General features: G+C 38.1%; 1 protein-coding gene across 1 annotated transcript in view; it reads right to left on the minus strand.

The window, feature by feature from the left end:
* Positions 1–414: 414 nt before the first annotated feature.
* Positions 415–20,931, minus strand: part of LOC135204754 (gastrula zinc finger protein XlCGF8.2DB-like) — a 56,813-nt gene continuing 36,296 nt past the window's right edge. Inside the window, exon 3 of the mRNA XM_064234914.1 lies at positions 415–5,740. Coding sequence (XP_064090984.1) covers positions 4,326–5,390 — 1,065 coding nt within the window. The 5' untranslated portion in view covers positions 5,391–5,740 and the 3' untranslated portion in view covers positions 415–4,325. The remainder of the gene's footprint in view (positions 5,741–20,931) is intronic.

Genomic DNA, 20,931 nt, shown 5'->3' on the forward strand with positions numbered 1-20,931 from the left:
AAATTTTAAAAGCTCTAGTGTGTGGCGGTACCCGCCTTTGAGGGGTAGAGTGCAGAAGTCCAGCATAAGCTCGTCGGATTATCATCCTTACACAACATGTCGGAGCGCATCGAGCAGCGCTACTGCATTAAGTTCTGCTACGAGCTTGGTGATACACAAGTGCAAACTATCCAGAAGATTCAGCAAGCCTTTGGCGATGAAGCCATGGGAATAACACAGATAAAGGAGTGGTATAATCGCTTCAAGCAAGGACAAACCTCAGTTGAGAGCAAGCCACGGTCAGGCAGGCCATCCACCAGCAGAAACAAAGACCCAAAAAAGCACGACAGGTTCGCAGCAATGTCAAGGTAATGTTGACATGTTTTTTTGACTCCAATGGTATTGTGCATCATGAATACGCACCAGCAGGACAAACAATTAATAAAGAGTATTATCTGGAGGTTATGCGACACCTTCGAGATGCTGTACGACAAAAACGACCGGAAATGTGGGTGGCGCGAAACTGGCAACTGCACCATGACAATGCTCCTGCTCATTCTGCCCACTTGATCCAAGCTTATCTAGCCAAAAACAACACTCCACTTGTTCGGCATCCTCCCTACTCTCCAGACATGGCACCTTGTGACTTCTGGCTGTTCCCTAAACTGAAAACAACCCTGAAAGGGAAGCGTTCTGAGTCGAGAGAGGAAATTATGAAAAAAACGACAGCAGAGCTTTACAGCATCCCAATGTCAACATTACAGAGATGTTACCAGCAGTGGCAGGACCGGTGGGAAAAGTGTGTGCACTCCCAAGGGGAGTACTTTGAAGGTGATTGAATAAAAAAATTTCAAATGTGCAATTTTTTTACTTTATGGACCAAGGTCGGATACTTTTTGAATGGACCTCGTATGCATCATGATGCTGGAAAAGAGAGATTTTCCAGGTTAGCCCCATGTAAACAGTTCTGGCAATGTGAACAGGAATGCGAGAGGGAGACAGAGTTTCAGGATAGTTTTTGTAAACATTTATTCAATTGACGGTACAGTTTGCTTTTTCATTATGTGTAGAGCACAGTAATGTATTGTTAATTAGCGCATACTGTACGGTACTGTAGTCACAATACAGGCCAAAAAATTAAGAATAAAATAATAATTTTCATATACTAATCAATTATTTGGATACTTATTTACAGTTAAAATCAGCTTATATCTTTGTGCCATTAGGTGTAATCTGCATATTACAAAATCAATAAAAGTAACACTTGGCTAACCCACTAAGACTGCCTCTGTAATCACCTGTCTCCCACCAGGTGGCCCTGGAATGTTAACGTTCTTGTCAGGATTCTTCATATCATGGATGGATGGATGGATTATGAAATTTAGGGACAAGCCCAAGCACTGGGACCTATAATGGTCATTCAGCGCTGATTCTTCATATCATGTCCTTATGCAGATGATGTGAATTAGCGATAGTACTCATTCTGACGATTTAGGGTTTATTTTACATTTTTAAGTGATTTTTTACCATATCCACAAATTTCCAATCTCCACAAGAGCCTTGAATATATATTACAGCAGATAATTGAGGGTTTACTGTAAGTGGCTACTTTCCAGTGTGAATTCTCATTTGCATTATAAGATGTTTCCTGCAATACACTTTCTCATATTTTTGTAAATGAAGGGCTTCTCTCGCTTATGTTTTTTTACTTTACAATTTACATCAGGGGTGCAATGGGCTCTGGCCTGGGGTCTATGGTTGCACCACTATGCTCCACTAGTCTTATATCCGAGGGCTCTTTTCAAGGTATTGACCGTTCCTTTGAGAGCAGCAATCTGCACCTTGTTTATACTTGGGCAACTTGGTATTGCCTGGAGATATTTTCTCAGGTTTTTCTTTATATGTCCTGTTGCCCCTACCATCACAGACATTGTTTCTATTTCCTTCAGTTACCCTGTGCTTTAGGTTGTCATATTTTATTATATACCTTTCAGCTCTATGGAAGCCAAAGTCACCGAGTACTGTCACACCTATAATCTTTGCTGTTTTTTCCTCCTTGTTCCAGATGACAGTATCAGGTCTTATAGCACCTCCTTCTATATATCTTCCTGTTGGAATTTCTTGTCATAAAAGATGATAACGGCCCTACTGGAGGTGAATGGATCTGGTTCATGCTCCCACACTTTTTCTTTCACTTCAGTTCTGTATACTTTACATATTTTCCTACTGCTGATATGTCCACCATTTTCTTGAAGCCGTCTGTCAGGAGGCCTTGATTTTGGGCTCTTATTATCAGTCTTTCTCCATCATAACCTAGATCTCGATTTCTTATCCATCTGAGTGACTCTTCTTTGTCTATGTAACTTTTTTCCAGTTCTTGAAATCTTCCTGCCCTTCCATGGTCTTTCCACCTTTCCATTCTAAGTTTCTCCTCTCTGTGACTGAATTTCTGCCTGGTCTTCCTGGCTATTGTTTTGCTGGAGTCTGTTCAGTACCCTCTTTGTCTTCTAGCAGATCTCCTGCGAAGCTCTTAGCCTGTGGTGTTGGGCAACCTTTTTGATGTTTTCATCCTCAGAGCTTTTTAAGTACTATCCTTGACTTATTATTGCTGCTCTGTAGGCCTGGTTGATCTCAGGCAGGCCTAATCCATATTCTCTGTGAGGGAGAGATATTATGTCCATACACTGGTGTCTGTATGTGACTTTATGTAGGGTGAGAATCTTCCTAGCTTCAATCTCCATCTTGTCTAACTCACCTTGTGGCCAGTCTGCAATGCCAAAACCATATGTCACCACTGGTATCGCCAGCTGGTTTATGGCATTGATCTTGTTCTTTCATGTTAATTCTGACTTACGAATCTTTTTTCAGCAGCTGATGTAGTATTCTTTCTTTGTCTTTTCTCTCATTCTCTTGTATTCTATATGAGTGTTTTCTTCTATTCCCAAGTACTTATATGCAGATTCCTCTGCCAGGTCTTCAACAAACATGCCTTCCTCTACCTTTATACCTTCTGATGTTATTTTCTTCCCTCTCTTTATTGTACTCTTGGCACACTTGCCCACACCAAATTCCATGCAGGTGTCATTTGAGAATTGGTGGACTGTCCTAACTTGTTCTTTCAATTTTTCTTCTGAGTCTGCAAACAACTTCAGGTCATCCATGAAGAGTAGGTGGTTCACTCTTTCATTCTCTTTTCTACTTCTGCTTTTGGTTAGGTCATAGACAGTGTTAATGCTCCTCAAGATTTTACTAAGCGGATGTATGGTCAAGCAGAATAGAAGTGGTGAGAGGCTGTCACCCTGGAATATTCCTCTTTGGATCTTTATGTCTGGAATTACTATCTGGCCCTCAGAGTGTTTTAGACAGAGAGTGGTCTTCCACTTACTCATCTGTGCTGCCAAGAAAGATCTTATTTCCTCATTGATGTTGTCTAATTCCATAGATTTGAATATCCAGGTGCACAGCACGGTGTCAAATGCCATTTTGTAATCTATCCAAGCCATATCAAGATTCCTTTGTCTTTTCTTACAATCTTCTAATATTGTTTTGTTTATTAGCAGTTGATCTTTAGTGTCTAGTTTGTTTTTTGTGCATCCCTTTTGTTCTTTTTCCATATATTTGCCTTGATCTAGATGTTCATAGATTTCGTCTGCAATGACTCCTCTGACCCATTTGTAGGTTGTTCATAGTCAGCAGATGGCCCTATATTTGTTAGGGAGCTCAGTCTCGGAGCTTTTAGGGAGAAGGTTGGTATTTCTTGTGGTGAGCCACTCTGATGATTCTTCTTCTCCTCTTACTATTCTTGAAAAGGCTTGTGCATAAGTGTGGTGTAGTTCTATGATCTTTTTTAGCCAGAAATTTGAGACCTTGCCTATTCCTAGCGTCTTGAAATTACTGTATTCTTTTAGTTTTGTTACTTTTTCTATGGTGAAGCTTATTGGTGACATTTGCTGTTTCTGGCTGTTTTGCCTAATGGTGTCAATCCATGAATTCTCTTTGTGTTGTCTAGGGTCTTCAAACAGTGGCTTCCAAAATCTCTCTAGGTCTTCCTTGCTCTGTGGTGTTCGTACCTCAACTGTTTCTTTCGTCATCTTCCTATACAATCTTTGGATTTGCACCAAACTGCCTATTTATCTGTTTTACTTTTATCTCCTGTTATTTGTTTCCTATTTGTGAAGCTAGAGCCTTTATATTGGCTTGGTGATCTGCCAATTTTCCACTCGTTTGTTCATCCCCTATTCTATATTCTTTAATTTCCTTATTTTCTTGAGCAGATTTTGTGAGTGATTTTGATCTCTCAGATAGTTGGTCATTTGAGAGATCTCTGCCTTAACTGGTTTATTTTATCATGTTGTTTCTTTTTCCTCTCCAGTATGCAATCTCATATGCCTTGTAAGATTTGATTTATTGGAAAATGCTTTCCCACATTCCTTGCATATGAATGGCTTCTCTCCAGTATGCATTCTCATATGAAGTGTAAGATGGTATTTCTGGGAAAATTGTTTCCCACATTTCTTGCACATGAATGGCTTCCCTCCAGTATGCAATCTCACATGACTCATAAGATTTGATTGACTGGAAAATGCTTTTCCACATTCGTTGCACATGAATGGCTTCTCTCCACTATGCATTCTCATATGAAGTGTAAGATGTGATTTCTGAGAAAATGCTTTCCCACATTCGTTGCACATGAATGGCTTCTCTCCACTATGTATTCTCATATGAAGTGTAAGATGTGATTTCTGAGAAAATGCTTTCCCACATTCTTTGCATATGAATGGAGTCTCTCCACTGTGGATTCTAATATGAATTGTAAGATGCTCTTTCCTGGGAAATGCTTTCCCACATTCCTTGCATATGAATTGCTTCTCTCCTGTATGGCTTCTCATATGAGCTGTAAGAGCTGATTTATTGGAAAATGCTTTCACACATTCCTTGCACATAAATGGCTTCTCTCCAGTATGGATTCTCATATGAACTATAAGATTATGTTTCAAGGAAAATGCTTTCCCACAGTCATTGCATATGAATTTCTCTCTGGTAGGATTTGTGATATCACTTGTAAGATTTGTTTTCTTGTACAATGCTTTTTCACAGTCAGTTGATCTGAAAGGCTTCTCTCCATTGTGACTATTCCCTCTTTCTTGTTTTACTTCCTTTTTGCAAGTTTGTGGATGTTTTTCATTCACTGTTGAATTCATTTCATATGAATATTCATCATCTTCATTAGACTCACAGAATTCCTCTGGCTCTATTTTGATGTCCATCAATGGATCCAGAGACAAAAAGTCTTCATCACTGGTTCCACTAAAGGCAGCCAAGTTGCTGTTTTCTTGATTTATGGAAGGTAGTGATAATGCACCTTCAGTTTCACTTTTCAAAGGAAATTCTAAAGAATGTTCTGGATTCATTTTAGCCTTATGTCCTGTCCTGTTCTGTAATGACAATATGCTCAATTCACAACTCTATCACAGAATTCTCTACAAATAATAACTCAATAAATCTGTTAAAAAGGAAATTCAATATCTTGAAGGACTATAACCAGATTTCACTGCTGATGTATGAATCTAATATTCAAAACAACTTTTACTTATTGTTTAAATTTGTTAAATACATGTACAATAATTCACTGTTGTCTCAAACACTTTAAGAGTTGCTATTGGTAGTGTTCCATGTAGTACCGTTAAACAACATGCATTTTCCCAAAATCCTGATGCAAATCAAAACTGACGAAGGAAGGAAGATTCTTCTGAGGGAAAATCTGAAATCAAAGAATGTAACACAGAGTTAGGAAACATAATGCCAGAACTGAAGCAACAAATGAATAAATCAAATTCAATTCAGGTTCTCATAAAGGTCTCAGGCCGATTAACAAAGCGTGCATTTGATAGTTCTATCCAAACATGAATACAATCCTACCAAACGTTGTCCAGACACAGCATCAAAACATTCCTGAGGCAACAATGCAACAACAGATTAACAGTTAATATTGACGCCCACCACCTCACATCTGTAAACCTTCTTAGCTTGACATTACAATATAAATTACTTATGAACATATCTTATTAACAAATCAAAGGCCAAGAATAGAAAATGCAAGAGACCAGCATAAGAGTTTTGTGGGGTAACAGCAGGAAGGGTACAGTACACAGCAAATGCTTAATTATATGTGATCCAGCTATACATAACACCATATTATCCACAGATGCGGTAGATAATAATAAGAAAAATAGTAAGGGTAAATTGAGTAGTAATTTGAAGAGAGAAGAAAGTTTTCAAATTAGTTTCACTGATTGTTATTGTGGATACAATGCATGAGTAGCCATTATGACCAGCCACACTGATGACGGTCTTGGAAGGTATGTGCTGCTACATTTCTTCAAATATGACATTGTTTTCAGAACTAAACGAACCAGAGCTTTTTATGAAGGAGTATCTTTCAATTCATGTTGGAAATGGGTTAAATGGTGGTTAAAAAGAGTGAGTAAGGGAATTCCCCTCACTCATATGCCATCACCGAACACTTCTTGTTTTGGCCTGATGAACAAAGAGGGGTGGCTTTGATGGTAGATGATATAAGGTTTTGGTTTGCATACCTATCAAAATTTCATATTACAGCATTTCCTCGATTAGTGTATCTGCATATGCATGGCTTGTGACTTGGCAATATATTTACATTTAACTCCAGCCCTACCAAAATCTACATGAATGTATACATACATAAATAAAATGAATACATTAAAAACCCTTTTTGGTTTTTCATGCTGCAAAAGTGGAATTATTACAATTTTTTAAAGTACTTTGTATTTTTCCTAATATACAAACCTGAAGGTCTTTACATATAGCTATAATTGCAGTGCAAGCTGGGAAAACAGCTGTTTAACTTTAAATAAAGTAGTAAACTATCAACGGTAGGGTGGGAGTCCCGCCCACTCCTATATCCTTATGCTTCACTTTAACCTTTTGGCTCAGGTAGTAGAATGAGGGGTGGCTCTAGGTGGGCAATGTTTATAGATTGTTCTTAACAAATAGAATCCTACGGTCTTTATATATGGAGAATTACTTGTTGGTGGAAGGATTCTGAGTAAATCTCTGAAGTGACTGGTACCTCAATTCACCAGGGCCTCCTTCCTAGTCATATAGAGCAGAGGAAGGAGTCCCGTGTATCTGACATGTTGAGCTTATGTGAGGTCAGCTCTCAGACTTCTGGGCCTTTCGAATTAATGGGCATGTAATGTATAGCTTCATTGATTCAAAAAGGTTTTGGAGGAACCTATAGTGTTTCGCTTTATTGTCAGTCCCTCTCTCCCTTTGCTAGAGAGAGGGGATGGACAATCATCTATTAATCTACAGACTTCTAGATTATAGACAGGGCACAGTACTTAGTTATGTAGCTCACCTGCATCGCATGTAACGGTTTGCCAACCTTCCCTCTGCCCTACAGGTGAGGAAGGGTATAAAAAGTGAAAGGGAGGAGGAGGCCAGTCACTCACTCACACTCTCTCTTTGTAACTCAGAACACCTTAGGCGAGATGCTACCTGTCCCTCTAGGGGAGCTGGGTGATTTATACACAACTTGTTAAGCAGACACCACAGGAAGGAAAAGGTGTCCATGGACCCATGGGCAACGTCCCGAAGGTAGAAGGATGTGAATGTGGTATTTCATGAACACACTCCCACCCTTAGTACTATCAGAACCGACAGGTTCTTCCAGAATGCGAGGGACAGACCATGCCCCCAACCCTCTAAGCTCTTACTCAGAAAGTACTCTTATCTACCTTGTCAGAAGTAGACTATGCTCCCTTGATTTTCTCACAACTCCAGAAAGAAACCATTTTCTTGGACACCTCTTCCTCGGTCAAGCCAGTACTAACAAAGCGTCATCGACATTGAGGACGATGTCAAAACCTCTTTAGATAGCACCACAACACTCGAACTGGACACAGTAGCATATTGTCTTGATCACTACCAGCAAAGTCCTCTATGATGGGGATAAAAAAGAACTTGAATCTAGTGTCAGGGACTGACGGATTCTGAGTCTTTGCTACGATTTCTGGGATAAACTGGACCAGGGGTTCTCAAAGTGGTCGATATCGACCCCCAAGGGTCAATAGGATCAGGTCGATGAATAGTCAGGGGGTCAATAGGGTCGATGAATAACTAACGGGTCAGTGAATTAAATTACATAAACTCAAATATCTAAAGTTCTGAATATATTTTCTTACTAGGTGTTATATTTTTCTCATACTGCATGTCAAGTACTAAACTAATAATTCTCAAATTGGATTTGACATTGGCGTTTTTTCTTTTCTTGAATTATTTAATGCTAGTCTAGGGGGTCGATAGAAAAATTAAAACTTCATTGGGGTCGAGGAGTTAAGGAGTTTGAGAACCCCTGAGCTAGAGCGTGACAGATCCTCATCCCTTCTAGTGTTCAACATCGAAGGAAAGTCCATGATGTTCACAAAATCTCTTTGCAAATGCCAGGGTAAGCAAGAACACAATCTTGAAGGTCAGATCCCTGTCTGACGACTCTTGTAAAGGCTAGGGTGCACAAGTCAGGTTCCGTAATGCAAGAGTCACATCCCACTCAATGGGACTGAATTCCATGGGAGGGCAAAACTGTTTGAAGCTTCTCAACAGCATGGAGATCTCCACAAGAAAGAGAAATCGAAACTCTTTAAGCAAAGGATTAATCCAAGGGCAACTCTGTAGCTCCTGACAGCTGTGACAGCGAAGAAAGACAAGAACGTCTGCTACCTGCTGAAGAGGAGATCCTACCAGAGAGATATCCCATCAATGACACCAATCACAGAAGACGACCCATTTCCCCTAGTACACAGCCGCTGAAGATTTACAAAGGTATCTAGAAATCTTGGTCATTGTGTGATGAGAAAAAACCTCTAGCTCACAGGAGATGGTGGATAGTCTCCAGGCATGAAGTGACAGTTCTCTCACAGCCTGGCAATACCTCTCTGAGCGGCTGGTACAGCAGGTTGTGCCAAGGGGGAATCTCTCTTGGTACCCAGGAAAGTAGAGCTAGCAGGTCCAGATACCACTCGGCATGTGGCCACTTGGGAGCTAGCAGGGTCATCCTGAGATTAGGGGTGATCATGACCCTGTTGAACACCCAATGAATCAGACAAAATGGAGGAAAAGTGTAACCCTTGGAGATTGTCCCATGGGTGCTGTAAAGCCTCTCCTATTACTGCCCCTGGCACAAAAGAACAGAACACCAGGAGCTTTACATTGTGCCAGGTTGCAAAGAGGCCCTATGTCTGGACCCTGGCAATGGAGCACATCTGCCGCTCTGTTCTGGTTCCCCAGGATTTACCTGACTGACAGATCTACTGAGTGTGCTGCTGCTCACTTGCGAACCTGCACCACCAACATGTGTAGCAGAAGGGAATTTAATTCGTCTGCTTGTTGACCTGCACCAATACTGTACAGTTCTATTGTTGATATACCACCTTGAGATCCAGAATATTGATGTGAAGGTGTACGAAACCAACTACAAAAGTTGTTTGCGAAATAGTTCAAATTCTTTTTCCAGGAAATCTGGGGAACAAATTCGTAAGGCTCTTAAGGGGGCCGGCCGGCTAATGCCGTTTTTTAACGACGGGACTTTGACATTCATACCACTTAATAAGGTGACTTGGGACATCTCCAAACCGCATATGATTTTCGCCTCTGACCTTCGGTTTTGTGACGCCAGGGCAATTTATCCCGAAAATAACCATTTTTCAAATTCTATCTCCTCCCTTGATATTTAATATTAAGACCTGCCATTACTACCATATATAGACCTGATGTAGACCTCCAATCAAATGGAGAGTTTTTTTTCTAAAAGTCATTTTTTAGTTAATATGAATTTTTCAATATGGTAAAAAAATAAACCCTATAAATCATGAGAAAAAATTTATAAAAAAAATATGAAACAAAAATGGGAAAAAAGGGCTTTATTTGATTGTTCTCTAATGTCTTTCTGAGTTATATACCAAATTCCAATGTTATAGCTTTAAAACTAATTGAGGAGATAGATTTTGAAGGTCAATAAGTATAGTTTTGAGATACGGGCGTTCAATGTTTTCCTTCGTATTTCTATAAAGACAATGTTAATAAATAATGATTATTATGAATATATATTTCTTTTTTGTGACTTCCAATTTGTTTCAAAATTAAGACAAATGATTGAATATTACGATACAGTAAGAGTTTTAGATTAGAATTGCAGATTTCGACCATTTCGGACGAGTTAAATTTGACCGAATGTCGAAATTTTTATATATATATTTTTTTTATATGCACATATTTCGGAGATGGAAAAAGCTACAACCTTCAATTATTTTTATTGTATTCTTCATGAATTTGCGCACATTTTGATATATGAAACTCTATAAAAAGGCTAATATGAAAAGGAGCAAATATTAGGATAATGCGATGTACGTATTTCGGAGACTTGCGGCCGCGAATCGGCGCGCGGAGTGAAGGTAAATATATTTTTCAAAAATTCACCATAAATCACAATATTGTTTTAGAGACTTCAAATTTGTTTCAAAATGAAGAAAAATGACGGAATATTACTAGGCCGTAAGAGTTTTAGCTTACAATTGCGTTTTTCAACTATTTCGATAGAGTCAAATTTGACCGAACCTGGTTTTTTTTCTATTTATCGTGATTTATATGCAAATATTTCGAAAAAAGAGAAAAGCTACAACCTTCAATCATTTTTAGTTGTATTCTACATGAAATTGCGCACATTTTCATAAATAAAACTTTTTGTAACAGCTAATTTTAAATGGTGCAAACATTTCGACAATCGCACAAAAAAATTCTGATTTTTTCGGAAGAGTTACCGCGCGAACGTAAGGAAAATGTTTTTTTTTTTTTTTCATAAATTCACCATAAATCGAAATATTGTGCTAGAGACTTCCAAGTCATTGCAAAATGAAGGTAAATGATTGAATATTACTAGAATATAAGAGTTTTAGCTTACAATTGCGTTTTTCGACCATTTCGGTAGAGTCAAAGTTGACCGAAAGTTGAAATTTTTGCACAACGTTATTTATATGAAAATATTTCGAAACTGATAAAAGCTACAACCATGGGTTGTTTTTAGTTGTATTGTGCATGAAATTGCGCACATTTCCATATATAAAACTTTATGTAACGGCAAATTTAAAAGGGTGCAAACATTAGGACAATCGCACGAAAAAATTTATCGGAAGAGTTATCGCACGAACGTGAGGAAAAAGTTTTTTCATAAATTAACCATAAATCGAAATATTGTGCTAGAGACGTCCAATTTGTTGTAAAATGAAGGCAAATGATTGAATATTATTATAATATAAGAATTTTAGCTTACAATTGCGTTCTCGACCATTTCTGTAGAGTCAAAGTTGACCGAAGGTTGAAATTTTTGCACTTATCGTTATTTATATGAAAATATTTCAAAACTGATAAAAGCTACAATCATGAGTATTTTTTTGTTGTATTTTACATGAAATTGCGCACATTTTCATATATAATACTTCATGTAAAGGATAATTTAAAATGGTGCAAAAATTATGTCAAAGTGACGAAATAATTTCCGAGATGTCACTGATACTTTTTAGTGCGATAAGAAAGAAATTCGCGCTTGCGCGCCTGCGTAGCGATTGTAAACAAAACAACGCCTTGATCCGTGAACTCCCAGCATCCCCCAAGGCGCGTGATACAAAAGTTTTTGGCTGGTAGGCCTATAAGTATTTTTCCGCGAATTTTTAAAAAAACTTTTTTGAGCCGACGTATGATACGTCCAATCGGCATACGGGAGACATTTTGACACGACGTTTAATACGTCCAATCGGCGTAAGAGGGTTAATAAACCAAAACTATTTTATTTGTCATAATTTAATCAAAAATGATGATCCCTTTGCTCATATATCGTAGCCTGGGGCACTGCTTGAGGCAAGATAGGGCACTCCTTCCTACGTAACTCTCTCTCTCTCCCCTTCACTAACTCGGCTTATTACAGCGAATTTTCTTCTGTATGTTAGCAAGATGTTTTCCTTGTATTTTCCTCTTTGGCATGATGACATTCTTGCCGAAACAAAGATAAACAAACGTAAATGCAAGAGAATGTCAGTGGTGAAACTCGGTGTACTCTCTTTTTACAAAGACAATTCAATTAATCATGATTATTATGAATTTCCTATTCCATTTTGGGTATTAAAAAACCAAAACTATGTTATTTATCATGAATGAAGATCTCTTTGCTCAAAGATTGTGTACTGTCAGGCAAGAAGGGGACGTTACTAGGCAACCCTCCCCTCTCTCTTCACTAACACGGCGTATATTATGATATTCTGTAATAATACTTGAGCGATTTTTCTTCGTCTGTATGTTAGCGAGATGTTTTCCTTGTCTTTTCCTCATTAGCATGATGAACTTCTTGCCGAAACATACATAAACATACGTAAAAGCAAGCGAATGTCACGAGGTGAAACTCGAACATATAATCTACTTGAAGTCTGTGGTCGTACTGATTCATGGTTGAACCAGATACTCGCTTCTGCGAGCCACGGAATCTCTACAGATGCCATTTCTCACAATTTCTTTGACAATAATTATCAAAATTTAAGATAACAGAAGAAATATTGCATTTTCTTGTACGGGTGAATGTTTTAGGCTTATTGAGTTATGTTTACTAATTACCCTGTAACTACGAAAGTAAGAGGAATTTTGACGAAATATTTCGTATACGTATTCTCAATTGCCATATGAAGCTCCATGAATTTTTTCATGACTTTGCATTTTTCGCCCTATACCACCATATATAGGGGTTCTGGCCGGCCCCCTTAAGAATATTGCTTTCAAGATAGGTGTATATAATTTATAGCAGCAACTGCCGGTACAAGAGTCAAATGATGGAATCAGCCTTAATAAAAGAGAGGCAGGTAATGAACATCTCAAAAGGAGCATGGGTTTCAGAAGTGATCGACAAGGTTTTCATTCAACCAACGCTTAAGAAGATTAAAGGAAGATTATCAGGGGGGGTGACCTAAATCGGCTTACCTGTGGATGGATCTCTTGGTATAAATACCACCTTTTCTGTAAACTTTTCTCCTTCATATACCTGAAGAGAGAGACAGCAGTCTCTGAAATATAGTACTTTTCTCTCTATACTTTGGTGTTTTTTATGGGCTCCTTTTATTAGATGGAATTCTGTTGTAACAGAACATTTTTACCATATATATATATATACATATGTATAATATATATATATATATATATATATATATATATATAGTAAAATATATATATATATATATGATATATATAAATATATGTTTTTTTTTTTTTTTTTTTAATATAATTATAAATATTATATAATATTTATATTATATTTAATATAATATATATATATATATATATATATTACATATATATATATATATATATATATATATATATATTATATATAGATATATATATATATATATACTATATATATATGATATATATATATATAATATATATAATATATAGTATATATATATATATATATATATATATATATATCATATATATATATATATATATATATATATAGATATATATATATATATATAATATATATATATATATATATATATATATATATATATATACATATATATATATATATATATATATATATATATATATATATATACTATATATATATATATCTTATATATAATATATATATATATATATACACAATTTAGCATGAAGGCACACATGCTTGAGAATATCCTTATATCACGGTAGAAGGTGAGTGAATACTGGAGACTTGGAACAAAGACTTTTGCAGTTTATTCTACATTTTCAAGTTCACACTGAATATAAAAGAAGATGACAGAACTTTATATACAAAAAACAAAAATAGGGGCCGGGTTACAGTTTGTTATTCTGGGTGGTGTGTTCTTTAAGCAAATGAGACAAGGAAAGAGGCTAAAGGGACAATCCAGGATGGAGATTTAAATTCGTTGTTGACGTGGCTTCAATGAAAACGGACTCCAATAGATTCCTTTTACATTGATCTTTGACCCTGTAAATTATTGAGGAATTATCCCAGTTAATAGCATGGCCTGTCTTAAGCCAATGATCCAAAATGCCATTATCGTTAAGCTTCTTGATACAGCATATATGTACTGAGAACATCTTACCTTTAGATCTTACAATCTTTGCCCTACATAAATTTTATTACATTCTTTACAAGGAATACTGTATACAATATTATTATATTTAAATATTAAGTTAATATCAATTGTTTTCAAAATGAGTACAGTACTTAGGATGAAATGGTACATAAAGAATATTCCTAAGTTCTTTGTTACCACTAGTTGGATTGTAATATGTTTTTTTAATTTAGTTTTACAAAGTTCCAAAAAATATTGGGGTAACATAATGAATTTCCTATTTTATCAACGATTTTAAACTCATCTTCCAAAAATTCAGGACTACAAATTCTGAAAGTTCTAATGTACAGACTTGAAAATATTTGTTTAGCATGGTTGGAGTATAAATGGATATATGACAAACTATTAGTGGGTTTCCTATATACTTTAAAGCAAAAACTGGTGTTATTTCTAACAATTAAGACATCCGAAAATGTTTTACAATTATTTTCTACCTATTCTATAAAGACTTTTCTAGATGGTACAAGATTATTAATTGTATGCAAGAAGTCAGGAATACTCACATTTTCTTTTTCAATACAAAAACAGTCATCTACATATTTAACACAAAACACCGAAGACAATAAATTTCTTGGAATAAGTCTAGACTCAAAAAACTCCATGTAAACATTAGACAAAAGTGGCGAAAGAGGGTTACCCATAACCATACCAAATATTTGTTTATAAATATTACCTGTAAGAGTGAACTTGCAATTCTTTTTATACAACTGGAACTTTAGTAAATAAAGATGTTACATCAAAACTGGTTAATTTGTCAGAACTGGATAATTCAATATGGGCGAGTCTAGTACAGAAATCATATAATGTACTGTTTTATTACTTTTCACCCTTAAATTAACTTTTGAACACATTAATAATGGGAAAAAATTTGAAAAGTGGGACTTTCTGGGTTGACAGGAACGAATTATCCTGATTCCTCTTATTTCTTATGGGGATATTTGTTTCATATATTCCGAACATATTGTATTTCAAACAACCTTCTGGAATGAATTAAGCTTGAAGTCTGAGGTACTACTGTATCTATTGTTAGGAGTAAAACAAAATTCTGGCTGCCATCTTTCTTTTAGTTAGAGTTAGGAAAATCTTTAGGGAACTGCATGCCAACATTTAATTTAGCCTGTGAGACAGAGACAAATAAACTATCATTTAGCTTGTTTTTTCATTGCTACCACGTAACAGCATCAGGTAGATAGGAAGAGTAATTTGTCCAAGAGTCAGTGCCAGGCTCCGTTTGCATAGTCTATCATGGGTTAAAAAGTTCTGTATTAGTGATGGAAGTTACAATTAGCTAGGTGTGGGCAGAGGATTTTTTCCCAAGCCTCTCTCTCTCTCTTTCTCTCGATCTCTCTCTCGATTGCAGCTACCACGTGGTAGGATAATAGGAAAGTAGGCTAGAATTAGGCAAGCTGTACCCTTATAAGAAAATTACCTCCAAGAGGCAGAGACAGAAACCTGTTACCCAAGTCAGAAGAATTTTGCTTAAAGAAATGCAGTAGCATCAAAGAAAATATATTCATTTTTTGTAGTACCATAAGATAAAAGTAAATAAATCTGTAGTGAATCAAGACACAAAGCGATAACATTTTACAACACTGAAGTAGAGAAAGAAAAGGTACAAGCAACCTTATGTTTTGATCAGCGGTCATTCACCCAGACACACACCCAACCCCCAACCTGTGGGCGACCTAACCATCCGCCTGCCATTCATGGCATAGCGCTTTCTTGCCCAGAGAGGAACTCGAGCCAACCACTCAGAATCTACTTTAGCACGGGCCTAAAGAAGTCATTTGGTTGTTTGTATGAGCATTGATTCTTTCCCACGTAGAAGAGTTAACGAAATAAGATGAGGGAGAAAGGGGGGAACTTGCTTAAGCAGACGGGAGAATAGCTTTTATTTCGTGTTATTATCACTGGGTGGTTGAATCATTTTTGCAGGGAGCCATCAGGCGTCCCAATATAAATTTCTTGAAGTAAATTGTACATTTCCTAGCTCTACAAACCTGAGGTCCTTTACTTTAGGAATTACTTTCAGTGTAGGCTGGAATACAGCCGTTAAATTCTTGAACAAGACCCACCTGCCCGTATGTAAACACTCCATTTTGCCTTTCAGCCCAGGCTTCAGATTGAGGGGTGGCATGAGGTGGGCATTAATGTAAAGGACCATGGGTTTGTATAGTTAGTTAAAATACAATTTAATTTCAAAAACTGTGACTTGTTCCTACATGATATACAATCCCTCAGTCCATGACTTTAGGAAGACTCACTGATTGGTGGGAGGAATGTGAGTGAGCCTCCAGAACTGACTGGAGTCCAGCATACCTAGGATATTCCTCCTGGTCAGAAGAGCGAGGAGGAGTGCCCTGCCGCTGACAACTTGATCAGTGTATAGTTGCTGCATGATCAAGAGTCAGACTTCTGGGCCTTTTCGACAAAGTTGGAGGCATTAATACTTTGCATTATTGCTAGTCTCTTTTCTTCCCTTCTTAGAGGAAGGAACTGGATTGCTTCTATGATTCTAATAAGAACAATAGAAAGGAAACTCGATGTGCAAACTTACTGCATCAAAAGCCTCACCAGCAAATGTAAGTTCCAGTCCTATCCTCAACCTGAAAGAAAAGGAGTAGAAGTAAAAGGAGGGGAAGGTGGAGAGACCAGTCACTCTCGCATCCTTCTTACCTCTAGAACCGCACACCATAGGTGAGATGTAACTTGCCCTCTTGAAGGAGCCAGGTAAGCAAACAAAACTTGTGAAAATCCACCACTGGTCCAAGGAAAAGAGGTTCCAATGACCTGTGGGCAGACCCAAAGGAAGAAAGACATAAATGTGGTTGTAATGAGACCGCATCTTTCTTCTGGTCCGACATTTTTCAGAGTGATAAGTACCAAGCCATTGGCGCTGCTTGCTCTCTGAGAGATCGTACATTGGATGTGTCACACTGCAGAGGAGTTTCTCCCGATCTCAAAGGACTCTGAGGAAGACATGTCCTTAGACATTTCTGCATTGGAAGTCAGCAGTGGATAAAGGTATCAACACTAAGTGTAGGGTTTCGATCCTTTGAAGGAGTCAGACTCATCAACAGATGCCAAATGATTGCACATCCGAGACCTAGTCATGACATGACACCTATATTTTGAAGGGTGATGCTGAGAATGAACCATGCAAATTGTCCATCTTCTTTGCCAATGATGCCGAGAGATGAGATGATGATTCTCGTGAAGTATATGCACATTAGTTGAGAATGAAATGCTTTCTAGAGACTGAGGACCCTGTGATGGTAAGACAGAGAAGTTTCTCATCAGTAATTGAATCTCAATGAATGAGAAACAATACTACTTAATGAATGACTAAGGTGAATGTGAACCTATGTCTTCACAGTTGAATCGGAGAAAAGTGAACTCTCAAGATTCTGATCACAGAAAAAGTCCCGTCGATGATACCAACCAGTGAAGACAGCTCTAATCCCTGGTGTTTTAAAGAGGACTGAAAAAGTTATTCCACTATTTCATTGCTACTCGGTGAGAAAGTTGGTGCTTGCAATGAAGGTGGAGAGTCTTTTAGTAATGAAAACACAGGGATTGTACTGCCTGAAGAACTGCATTTTGTTGGTTGGATCGGGAGGAACTTTTGTATCTACTCTGGAAGCAGAGCTAGTTGGGCGGGAAACAGGTGAAGTATCTTCCATTTCCAATTTCAATTTGGGGTGAACAACGAATAATGGAACATCTTACAAATTAGAAAATACATATTAGAAGAAAAAGCTCAAATTGTCTGAAGAAAATCATTCTGTGTCATTGCAGCGGCCAGTGGGGCAGGTGTGAAGGAACAGAAGACTACAGACTTCTGTTATACTGTGGGGTAAACAGAAAGATGATAATGAGTCTAATGGGATATATATGTCTGTCTGAAAATTCTCACAACAGTAAATGTGGAGGATGAGAGGATGAGACATGGGCCTTATGCGAGAATTCCGAGCCAACCAGAGACCTAAGTCTGATGGTCTGGCAGAGATTTAGATTGGTAGTTAATCTTCAAAAAGGAGAATCATTACTAAGATGAACGGAATCGCATTCCATAATGGAATGCGTTCGGCTTAGAGGCATCGAGTGCAAAAAGATACACTCGAGAATCTGCATTTCAACTGAAATGGGAGGGAAAGAAACCCTCTTCTTTGGTGATAATGCAAATGTTGTGGTGCTGTTGGCAAACGATACCAATAGACGTCTCAAAATTAAAATCGGAAAGGTTGTCCTGAGTTTCAGGTTAATTAAGAGAAGGTATTATTTGTCTCGGTCACATACCAAAAGAATTAACTTACAGATATGCGCCTATTACTCGGACAGTGCAACTGATAACATACGCATGTCACGAGGAGAACATATTACAATTACCATCCGACTTACAACCTGCTCGACATACGACCACTCGTACTTACAACCTTACTTCAGACAGTTGACCATTGAGTTACTTGGCACTGCGCCATCTCATGAGAACTCTCATCACTCAGGCATGAGAATTCTCATCACTCAGGCAGCATCAGTTTGAGTTACCCTGCCCTATCTGCAGCATCATTTGGTATTAACTGTACTGTAGACTGAATTGCAAACCAATTTACGTAAGAATCGACTTCTGACATGCATGCAAGAACCTAACCCCATTGTAACTCAATGCCTGATTGTACGTAATATATACTATTACATAAATGATTAAAATGTATTAGTAGAAGTACATTATGGTAAAAAGATTGAAATAATGATTGTACATTACATTACAGTACTAAGTAGGCACTTTTATATAGCAAAGGTTTGATAGTATACCCTACCCAGTATGTTGGCCACTTTCTAAGGTTCGACTTACATCTATTCTGACTTACAACCAGTGGATCGGAACCAAACTTGGTTGTAAGTAGGATGGTACTTGTATTATATTTGTAGCTTCCTGTAAATCGACCTCCAGTCTAATTCTTCTTCATTCGAATGACAAGAATAAAGGGTGGAAGCAGACCTCTGTCATTCTCTAATGAAGAGAGTGAAGGAGAAGCTGTCCTGAAGGGAGACTTCTATGGTGATAATAGGACACCAAACATGACTTGTTCAAGCCGGACTGGTTTTTCCCAAAACATATCCAGAACAGACTGACGTATGTTCGGTAAGATCCTAAGATTGAATCAATAACATAGCCTCTTGATTCGAACTCTTTGGAGTAGACTTTGTAGAGTTCCTCTTATTCCCTCATTCATCCTGATGTAACCCAGAAAGTAGAGGGAAAAAAAGAGAGGAGGATTGACTGTTCTTACCCGCTCTTTTCTGAATTCTGTCAAACAAAGCATTCATTCCCTACAACAATTTCGTTCACTCAAATGCGAGTGAAAGTTGAGCAGAGTTCAATGCAGTAAAAGCTGGCAAGAAATTGCCAACACTTGCTACTCATCTATCTTCTCAGTGATCGAACCTCAAGAAGAGGACTAAACAGAGAACCTCCTCCTATCTCCTTCAGATGCCTTGTCCCAAGGGAGAGTGATATCGATCTTGGCACTTGAAGAATAGCCATTCCTGGCTTTCACAGGTGTGTTCGAGCCACCAACGTGGCTCAGTCCCTTCTCTTTCCCTGCACCACTGTCATGATGGAGAGAAGACTACCTATCACTGACTGTAGGTGTACGACCCCCCATTGGAGGCTGTACACTTGGAGAGACTTGTACACGAGTACCTGACACAGCCTCATTTCCTTGAGCCAGAGCCCTTGAAACCAGAGACAAGATAACAAACCTGGGCTTGAACTCCAGGGGCTCCCGAGACACTATATTTTCTAGGGATAGTGTCCCGGTTCCCACTCCAAAAGGAGTAGGTGAGTTGAAGAGGCAGACAACTGCTTCCTCCCTAAGGAAAGGATGCAGACTCTAAGAAGTCTCGAGGCAAGACTTCTTGGGGGTGGAGAAACTACCTTCCTCTTCTTAGGCTGTGGAAGCCTTCAATGAGGGAGGTGAGGAGTAAGATGACAAAGACGATGACCCCTGTGAAAATTTCGCTGCAACACAGGAAGGGAGGGTGATATGTCATGGCAAGGGACCGCACTGATCAAGAGCAGAGATTGCATTCGGTAGAGTTGAGCACTCAGCTCGGAAGGCTGGCTGGCCGAGCCAAGTCAAGTGAGCCGAGCAGATCACCCATAATTATGAGTGGTAATCATCAACAAACCCGACTTTTGCAAGTCAATAAGAGGGTGAGCCCTGTCTCACCCTAGTGCTATGCAACATGATGAAGCCGAGCACTCAGCACGAGCCAGAGAAACATATGGATCCAGGCGCTCGGCAAGACTCCCATTTATTGCAACAATCATTGGGAATACCCATTGCCTGAGTGTTTGGAAATTACAGAAAACCAAATCACTCTTGAGATCTGTAGAAATTCCAAGGAATTAAATCGCTTAGCGAGACTCCCGAGTTTTGTAATAACAATTATTGGGGATGTCCATTTCATCAAAGTGTTTGGAAGTCACAGAAAACCATAACAATCTAAGAATGCCAGAAATTTCAAGGAATTCGAGCATTCAGTGAGATTCGTGGCTATTGTAATAACAATAATCAGGAATTCTCATATCGTCCAAGTGTTTGCAGATCATAGAAGACCAAAACACTCGGAGAGTGCTAGAAAATCCAAAGAATTTAAGCGCTCAGCACGACACCCAAATTTCGTCAAACGATCATAGGGGAAAGGCTCCTCCTCGACT

The sequence above is a fragment of the Macrobrachium nipponense genome, chromosome 47, assembly GCF_015104395.2.
Source record: "Macrobrachium nipponense isolate FS-2020 chromosome 47, ASM1510439v2, whole genome shotgun sequence".
In the NCBI taxonomy this organism is placed as follows: domain Eukaryota; kingdom Metazoa; phylum Arthropoda; class Malacostraca; order Decapoda; family Palaemonidae; genus Macrobrachium; species Macrobrachium nipponense.